The sequence below is a fragment of the Uranotaenia lowii genome, chromosome 1, assembly GCF_029784155.1.
Source record: "Uranotaenia lowii strain MFRU-FL chromosome 1, ASM2978415v1, whole genome shotgun sequence".
NCBI classification, from domain to species: domain Eukaryota; kingdom Metazoa; phylum Arthropoda; class Insecta; order Diptera; family Culicidae; genus Uranotaenia; species Uranotaenia lowii.
In genome coordinates, this window is record NC_073691.1 from 2,414,018 (window position 1) to 2,423,267 (window position 9,250).

Below are 9,250 nucleotides of genomic sequence, written 5' to 3' on the forward strand. Positions count from 1 at the left end.
TTTATAAAAGACCTTGTACACGAGTGTTAAACTTGTAACGCTGCATCATCTCGTTATCGACACGGTCAAAACGTTCTTTTAACTTCTTTATAATTTCATTATAAGCAAGATCCGCAATGTTACTAGAGGGATACAACAACTTTAACTCCTCGAAAACCGTCGAACCACTCAAGGTTATAAAAAGCGATTTCTTTTGTTCTTCTGGGACTTTGTTGTAATCAAAAAAATATGTCAAACGTTCCGCATAATTTGTAAAGGAAGTTCCAGGCACGTATGCCTCTATGGAACCAATAATATTCGCCATCTGATTGATTATGAATCAATTTAAAATCAATTTAAAATTATTAAAAAAAACTTACTCACCAATCAAGTTGAACCACCTTACTCCAAAAGATCGATTCAAAATGGCGATCAATTTGATTCGCCCGCTTCAGTTCTTATGAGAACAATCGAATTCGTCCGCTCCACAACGACCAACCAACAACTCAACAAAAGCACTTACACCACCTGTCCACTCCTGGTGTTCTCAACCGTTTCCTGTTCCACGATCCTTCTGACCTTAGCTCTCACAGGACCTCCACTGAACGGAAACTTCCGGTAACTACCGCAAACCTGTGCGCAAACCTAGGACCACCGATGCGGGACCACCTATGTGAAGCTACCGATGCAGGACCACCTGCTGAAAGAAATTAAAAAAAGAACAAAGAAACAATGTTACACACTTGCCTTTCTAAAATTTTGATTCTTCTCCTCCGATAACTAAGCTCACAAAAATGGCGAAAAAACCATTTCCATTGAATTATAGCTTCATTACATAAAATACACTATTTGTCACGATTTTCGCATTACACAAATAGAACTCTTACACTTTCTAATCAACTCGGTCGTACAAAATTGAAGCACAACTTCAACCGTAAAACTTTTCCACTTTTTTTTGCTCGTCGCCACTAAAACGAAATGAAAACGCGTGTGTTTAGCTTGGAGTCACAGATCAGAAAGATCGAGACTTTATCTCCAAAGAGGTTTTATTCTGTTCTAATAATCATTTGACATTTAACCATCATCGATCCACGATGATCAAGAATCATATTCGAAATAGGATTATAACAGTTTCCATCATGATATGGCCAATTCAATCCCCAACGAAAAAACGGAGTTCTTGGATGAAGCGGAGAAAGTTTGCAAAAAAAAACTGGCCGGAAACGATGAAATCAATTAACTACAAAATCTTAAGTTGTTTTTGAATTGGTGGACAATAAATTATCATACTAAAACCAAATTTCAATCAATTTGAAAGAAAATATCCCTGCTCCTTAATAGAGTTGTTTTTGACATTTCTTACGCACACTTGCTGAGCGTGTACAGATGAGACGGGACAATTAACCTCAAAAACTCTCGGTACAAAAAACGGGCAGCCGATTTATACACATGGTCGTTTTTGAGGTTGATTGTCCCAAAACTGAAAAGTGTTGGTGAAACAACAGGCATAATATGACGAACACTATCAGCGGCAAATAGGACTATTCCGAATAAGAATTTTGGTTTTTTCCTACGTGATTTTAACATACTTTTCAGTTCACAGAGCTCTACGTTCTTTTGCGTACTTTCTACATACTGGTATGTACCAGCCTATGTTACATACTTTTTCGTACAACCATTTTTACATACTGGTGGCTTCCTGCACTTACGGGTTGTTTTGGCTTCTTTTCACATACTTTTGTGTAAGATTTTCTAAGGGTGCAATTTTGAAGTTTTTGACCGATAAGGCATAAGAATTTTGTTAATTCAAAATAGAACCGGCAACACTGGCTTCAGGTGTTAAACGTCACAAATTTTCTTTTCAACTCGCGGCTGCAGATTCGTGGTGCGGTTGTTTCGATCGTCAAATATCATCAATAAATCAGATTTCCGGTTGTTGAAATGACTTCCAAACACAAGGATAAGGATCGGGACCGCGATCGCGATGAGGAATCAGGTCATTCGCGTGGAAAATCCCGAGATAGGGATCGAGACCGACGGCGGTAAGTATTCAACAAATTATGTAGCGTTTCGGCCATTTTGAATTTTTTTTTCGGATTCTGCCCCCTTTACGAGAAATCGGAAGTTGATTTGGTTATTAACTTATTTTAGGGATCGTTCACGTTCCCGGGACAGACATCATAGGGACCGCGATCGGGATCGGGAACGGGATAGAGACCGTGACCGAGAAAGAGATCGGGATCGAGACCGTGACCGGGAACTTGAAAGAGTTCGCAGAGATCGTCGTCGCAGTCGGTCCAGGGATCGGGATCGACGGCGTCGCAGCCGTTCGAAAAGTTACGATAACGATAAGCGACGATCGAGGGACCGCGAACGGGATCGTTACGATCGCGGTAGTAGTCGTACTGCTGAGGCGGCTGGATCATCCCGTGGTTTAAGGGCCCCCAGTAGGGACCAGGAAGTGGCCAGTAGCTCGGCTTATGACTACAAGGATATACAGTTTACGCAAAACGTTATCGAATCTATGATGTCAACTGCGGCCAACGCAAAGAGCTTCGCTGATCTGCTGAACAGTTACAACCAACAGCAGCAAATACAACAGCAACAACAACATATTCAGGCTCAAAAGGCGCTTTTGGAAGCTCATAATGAAAATAGTCAATCATCGGACCCTGGAAGGGGTAAGGAGTTTCTTTCTTTTTTTTGTTTTGTTCTTACCGGTTTAACTTATCGTTTGTATTTCAGCAAGCCGAGGAGGATCCAGTGGAAGTGGATATGATGGCAGCATGTCCCGGGCCCAGAAGAAAAAGTCCCGATGGGGTGGAGGAGATCATGATAAAACATTCATTCCCGGAATGCCTACTATTTTACCAGCGGGCATGACCCAGGACCAACAGGAAGCCTATTTAGGTGAGAAAATCAACCATGCATGACTGTTTCAGGGTATCGTTTCAGCTTTAGGTAACTGGTCATCGGTATAACATCATTCGAAGGAGAAAAGGACACCAACGTAGATGCACAGATCGACGAAGGGGTGATTTTTTTCACAACCACATGACCCTATAGTATGACTGGCCATAATAATGACAAATGCTTTTTCTTCCTACTAATGATATGGTCCAGTACTATCAAATTAGCTCCATCGAATAAGCTTCTTAGGGTAGTCATCTGTAACAGCATGCCGAGGTCTTCTAGTGGTATTTCAGATTTTCTCCTGTCGTCGTAAGTACTTACCACAAGACGTTATCGACCAGAAAACAATATGGCTCGTCTTATCGGTTGAAGTTTACTTGAACATTTCAGTACATCTTTAAATATTTTATCAACTATCAAAAACATCAATAATCTAACAACGGGGGGTTTACCCTCGATTCTAATTTGTTTCTTGCTCTCATTTCATACGTACGGTGCCAAAATGGACTTATCCATCTCTTTTGAAAATCGTCAATCTTCATTTCAATAAAAATCAACGCCAACAACAATAACAGTGCAACTGCAAATCGAAGAACTGAGCCGACGGTTACGAACGGGCGATCTGATGATTCCGCAGAATCCGGAAGAAAGGTTTGAAATCACTATTCCTAAGTTTATTTTACAATAGCTAACGTAGCGATTTGTTGCATAACATTTAAAAGGATATAAATGAACATTGCACAAATTTAACAAAGTTCTTTCAGCCAAGTGAGATAACTGAAGATTTTGGGTAGCTGTTCTAAATTAACGTTATATGAATAGGTTTTACTGATACTAATTGAAACAGCTTCACTATGTTTTTTTAGCTGTTTTCAATTCAATTTTAAAGATTTCACTTGAACAGTTTATAAATTAAAAAGTAGGTAATCGAAGTAAAATTGCTAAAGTGCTGTAAATCATTGAGGTACAATTCACGACTTCTCTAGCCTTTTATGAGCATAATTCTCTACACTAGCTCTATCACGCGCTCAAGAAAATGTTTTTTTTTCCAAACCGAAGGTTTTAGAAGTTTCTTTTCTGAATAAAGCATGTAAAAAGAGGAATTTAGTACTAGTACTTTTAAAACAGAAAGCTACCTTTTTGAATTTTTTGAAATATGGAGAAAAAATAAAAATAAAAATCAGGTTTAAAAAAATGTCTCATCAAAATAGAAACAGATTCTTCTTTTTGAATGCTAAACCCAAACTGTCAAGACATATTTTTATTAGGTTAGTTGTAAGCAAGAAGTATAATAATTATAATGACTTCACTAATCATTTCTCTACTTGAAGCGACTCCTACACATGTGATCCAGAAAATTAAAAAAAAAAACACAGAAAGCTGTCTTCCTGCTACACGTGAAATAACAAGCTGTGGATGGTAAACAATTACGTGTAAATGAAATGAAAAGTTATTAAGTAAATAGAACAGTTTTTGAAATATTTTTGGATTCGACATTTAGATTGTCGAACGTTGTGCAAAATCGATAGTGACTTTTAAGCGAAACAAATCATATCCTTAATTGGTCTATTTTAATTTTTGGAATGACTAATAATCATGTTTAGGTTTTTCCGTAGAACCATTATCCGGCATATCGCAAAATTGAAGGGACGGTAAACGGAATTGTCCCAAAGTTAATAAAAGTGACCCAACGTAGCCAACGACACCAAGTCACATAGAGTATGAACCCCATTTCCGTACACATAGTTCACAAAAAAACCGTTAATAATGGTTTCTTTTCTCTTTTCCCAGCTCGAGAATGTTGAGAAATAATGAACAATTTGTTTTACAGCTCAGTTTTACATTCAGGTTGAAAAAATTATTTAAAAAAAATTGCCAACCTTCTTAAACTAATAGAAAAAGACTAATGCAAAATTTTGTAGGTTCCTACAGGCGATGTCACAGGAAATCTCCCACTCTTAATTCCAAATCATTTTCTTTGTAATAAGAGATTTACACAAAGGCAAAAATCAAAAATCAAAGGTCTAACGAATTTTCTTTTTCCCTTTTGAGACAGCATTTATTTAATTGACGATCACAGAAAGTGTACAATAATCAAAATGCTAATTAATTTTACAATTTTATCTTTTTCTCGTTTATGTTTCAACTGAAAGAATTTAAACTATAACGATGGTTTGTATTGTTTCTTTTATTTTTATTCCACTCTCAAACAGATCTCCGTCGCCAGAACCGATCTATAGCAGTGATGGCAAGAGGTTGAACACTCGTGAATTCCGTACTAGGAAGAAGCTGGAAGAACAGCGGCACCAGTTGATTACACGTATGCAGTGTATGAATCCGGAGTTCAAACCGCCATCGGATTACAAGTAAGTTATATTTCAGGATTTGTTATTTTACCTATTTTCTAACACATGCTTGTTTGCTCGTTGCAGACCACCGATAATTCGGGTAAGCGATAAGGTTCTCATTCCCCAAGAGGAACATCCTGATATCAATTTTGTGGGCCTTCTTATTGGTCCACGTGGTAACACACTGAAGGCAATGGAAAAGGATACTGGAGCAAAGATCATAATTCGTGGCAAGGGTTCAGTGAAGGAAGGCAAAGTTGGACGAAAAGATGGTCAACCATTGCCGGGTGAGGATGAGCCCCTGCATGCCTTTATTACGGCCAGCAATCCGGAATCGGTGAAAAAAGCCGTTGATCGCATCAAAGATGTCATTCGTCAGGGTATTGAAGTCCCAGAAGGTCACAACGATCTCCGTCGAATGCAGCTGAGAGAGTTGGCCCAGCTTAATGGAACTTTACGTGAAATGGATGGACCTCGGTGTACCAATTGTGGCTCAAATGAGCACAAAACCTGGCTTTGTCCAGATAAGCCAAATATTACCAACACTACGGTCTGTTCATCCTGTGGTGGAGCAGGTCACATAGCCAAGGATTGTAGAAGTAAACGTCCTGGAGCGGGAGGTCCTCCTTCGAGCAACAATCAAACCAAAATCGACGAAGAATACATGAGCCTGATGGCTGAACTTGGCGAAGGTCCGCCGCCGGAAACCACTAGCCATTCGCATTCAAACGCACCGAATAGAACTTATGGACTATTCGAACCACGTCAAGCCCCCCGACCACTTATGCAAACGCCTCACATGCCTCCGGCTCACCAACCATCCCTGGCTCCACCACCTGCTGCCCCAATGCCTCAACCGCCGCAATGGAACATGCCGCCTCTCCCGGGGCCGCCTCCGCCACCCCCAGGAATTTCTCCGCTTATGTCTTGGAATCAACAGCCCCCACCTCCCGGCGGGGCTGGTTCCGATCTCGCTCCACCGGGTACTGCTCCGGTTCCACGATTCCCTCAAAACAGCTACCTTCCGCCACCCCCGCCTGGAGTGTCTCAACCGCTAGCACCCCCTGGAACCAGCCCGGTGGGAATGCCCTCTTGGAGCAACGGCAACGGATCATCGTTCATGCAACCTCCTCCGATGCCGGCCGGTTTACCACCAGCACATCTGCTGAGTGCTCCTCCTCCGCCGCCGCCTCCTTCCTCCTGCTAGAGGAAAGACGCTGCTGGCCAGAGAATTGAACTATTTTATTTCACTATTTATACATTTTTGGAAATCCGTAAGTATGGACACTTCTTAATTCTGACATAATAATGACCCTATCCCGACAGTCATAATAACCTTAAATTGATCTTCCAAATTGGTTGAAAAAAAAAACAAATTGGATAAAGCGAATCAATATAAACATAGCTTGATCTAAACTGCTACTCTAAAGAAGTTGTTATTCCTATCTAAAGCGTTCCGAATTGCAGTGTGGCAAGCATATCTTATAACAAAAATTTAATCGAATTATTTTTTTCATGAGGTAAAAATCAAATGTTAAAACATTCGGAAGACCTTCGCTTCTTCGTTGAGCAAATGAAAGGATATTTTTTGAAGTTAAACCATTAAATTGACGTTAGCATTACTTAAAAAAACAGATTCATATTGTCGATTTTTCACGGATTTACTTTTACACGCTCTGACAACACCGCCCATTCAGTGTGGCATTTTTTTTACGCTGGATAAGCCGTTTGTATCATCCAGGAGCTGTTGGACAACGTTTAAGAGTATCGAAAAAAGGTCGCGCGACATTAAATACATACTTGTTCCTTTTAGTAACTAAGCAAAGTGACGTGTCCTGTTTCATTTCGAGTGTTGCTTAAAGCCGAACATCTACAAAACGGCTTCAGCGGTCACCAAACTTGGAATATGCGTTGCTTGCTCCACTTTAGTGGGGTGCAGGTGAAAGACTGAAAGTGATCAACAATCAAAACATATTCACGTAGCACAGGCCACTTCAATCCAGCCTTATCGTTTTTCGTAAGGTAAGCATGATATTTTTTTTTTTCAAATTCAATGTTGTTTTTTTTCATGAAAAACGTGACAAATCAAACATTTTCTGTAGGTGGTCTATCTATCTATTTTGTGTTTCTTATTGAAAATGCTTGTGTTGCATAAAGGGCTTTCTTAAAGTCTTTTTCAAATTAAGGTTGCCAACATTTTTTCAGCACGTATCCGAGCAATTTTATATGAAAACTTGAAAAAATCCGGGCATTTGATTTCAATTTGCCGACCAAAAATCTGGACAATATCCGGGCAAATTTTGTCAAAACCCAGAAATTACTCATCAAAAATGAAGAAATTATTTTTTCATCAAAACCAGGGTGGCCAGCGAACCGGGAAAACCGGGAATTTCAAATTAAAACCGGGAAAAATTTTTATGGATTATAAAATTCTATGAAATCCTAAAATACATTCATTGAATCATGACTGAACTTTCTCTCAGAAAATTTACTATCTATAGTCGTTTATTCCAGGATTGTTAGGATTTGGGAGGAGCATGAAAATATCGGGATTTTATATTAATGAATAAAATGCCGGGAAAAGACGAGAATATCTGTAAACTCGAGATGTCTCGTCCACAAACTTAGCTTATTTTTTTGCTCAAGCATATTGTGCACTGCGGTGAATATAAAAATGTTTTTAAATTAAATGCACGTTTCACAACTGTGAAGTTTTAATAAGTTTAGTCTTGGTAGTTAACTTTTATAGCGTTAATTAATTAAAGATTTTTACCATTGTGCACTTTCTTTGCAAATATCTGGAAAAAAATAGAACTTAAAAGCTGAATGAAGAAATATAAAAATTCAAAAATGAATTCATATGTTGAAATCAGACAGTCTTCAATTGAATCCACATCTCAAAAACTAATATTTAAGCTTATCATCTATCTTATAATTGGAATTATACACTATTCCAGAATTGATGAAGTTCGAATCGGCATCATGAGATCTTTTTTTTTTTTTTCAGAAAAACACGTTATTCTAAAAAGAAACTTGGAAAAATTAGCATAAATCTATCAAACACATTTACCCTGGGGGAGTTATTTTGAAGAGTCCGTCTAAAATATCGGATTCATTAATTTTTATTATTTTGTAAATTATTATGATTATTTAAATTAAATTTGAATAGAACGTTAAACGAGAGATATGAATTCAGTTATTCAGCCATTAAGTCTTACCTCGATCGACAAATTTCCTGAAAAGCTATTTTAACAAAAATCTAATGATCAATGGTAGTTTTTAATAGATTGAACAATGAGATTTTTTTTCGTGACGTTACTTATTTTCAGCTGTTTTCAATTTATTTTCAGTACCTCAAAAATCAAAAATAATCATAACCATAGTTCTAATTTTCATTTGATTGGTAAAACATTTAAAAAAAATCATAAAAAAATCCAATGTTATGTTTGGGTCGGAAAACTGTCAAAAACTTAAGTTCAAAAATCAAATTTTTAGAAAACGACATGACCTCGAAGAACTTAGTTTATTTGGTTGCGAAAATATTTTCTTTTAATATTTAGCTCAATTTTAACTTTTGAAAATCAGGAATTGTCCCTTGTGGGAAAAATGCCAGAAAAAAGATGCCACCATTTTATTCGGTTTATTGATAAACGCACAGAAGACAGAAGATGTAACGAGAGAACAAATTTTTGTGTGATTCTTGTTTGCATTACATAAAAAATCGAATAAATACCGTGAACGGCCCTAATTCTGCGCAGTTAAGGATTTTTCAAATGTTTCAAGTTATAAAAAATTTACCTTTCAATGAATTTCCTCAAAAATTCGTGTACAGTTGGGCTAACTAATAAACTTAACGGCAAAAATAACGAGAGCTCGATTTTGGAGCAAAAATGTGGATTATTTACAACATTTGGAAAAAATGCAAGTGGCCCTTATTCTGCGCACTATTTTCTATTTGTTCCTAATTCTGCGCATATGTCCCATATTCTGCGCACCGAAATAAAACCAAT

General features: G+C 37.9%; 1 protein-coding gene across 1 annotated transcript; it reads left to right on the forward strand.

The window, feature by feature from the left end:
* Positions 1-1,813: 1,813 nt before the first annotated feature.
* Positions 1,814-6,672, forward strand: LOC129737942 (splicing factor 1). The gene is made up of 6 exons (XM_055729113.1): positions 1,814-2,021; positions 2,131-2,660; positions 2,725-2,889; positions 3,468-3,543; positions 5,106-5,258; positions 5,325-6,672. Exons 1-6 carry the CDS (start codon positions 1,921-1,923, stop codon positions 6,445-6,447), a joined length of 2,148 nt encoding a protein of 715 aa, XP_055585088.1. The 5' UTR covers positions 1,814-1,920; the 3' UTR covers positions 6,448-6,672.
* The last annotated feature ends 2,578 nt before the right edge of the window (positions 6,673-9,250 follow it).

Excerpts from the sequence above, each read along its gene's own strand:
- LOC129737942 (XM_055729113.1), top strand. The coding sequence starts at position 1,921 with ATGACTTCCAAACACAAGGATAAGGATCGGGACCGCGATCGCGATGAG. Across the intron at positions 2,661-2,724 it reads ATCATCGGACCCTGGAAGGG|CAAGCCGAGGAGGATCCAGT; the intron begins GTAAGGAGTTTC and ends TTTGTATTTCAG. Across the intron at positions 3,544-5,105 it reads CCGCAGAATCCGGAAGAAAG|ATCTCCGTCGCCAGAACCGA; the intron begins GTTTGAAATCAC and ends ACTCTCAAACAG.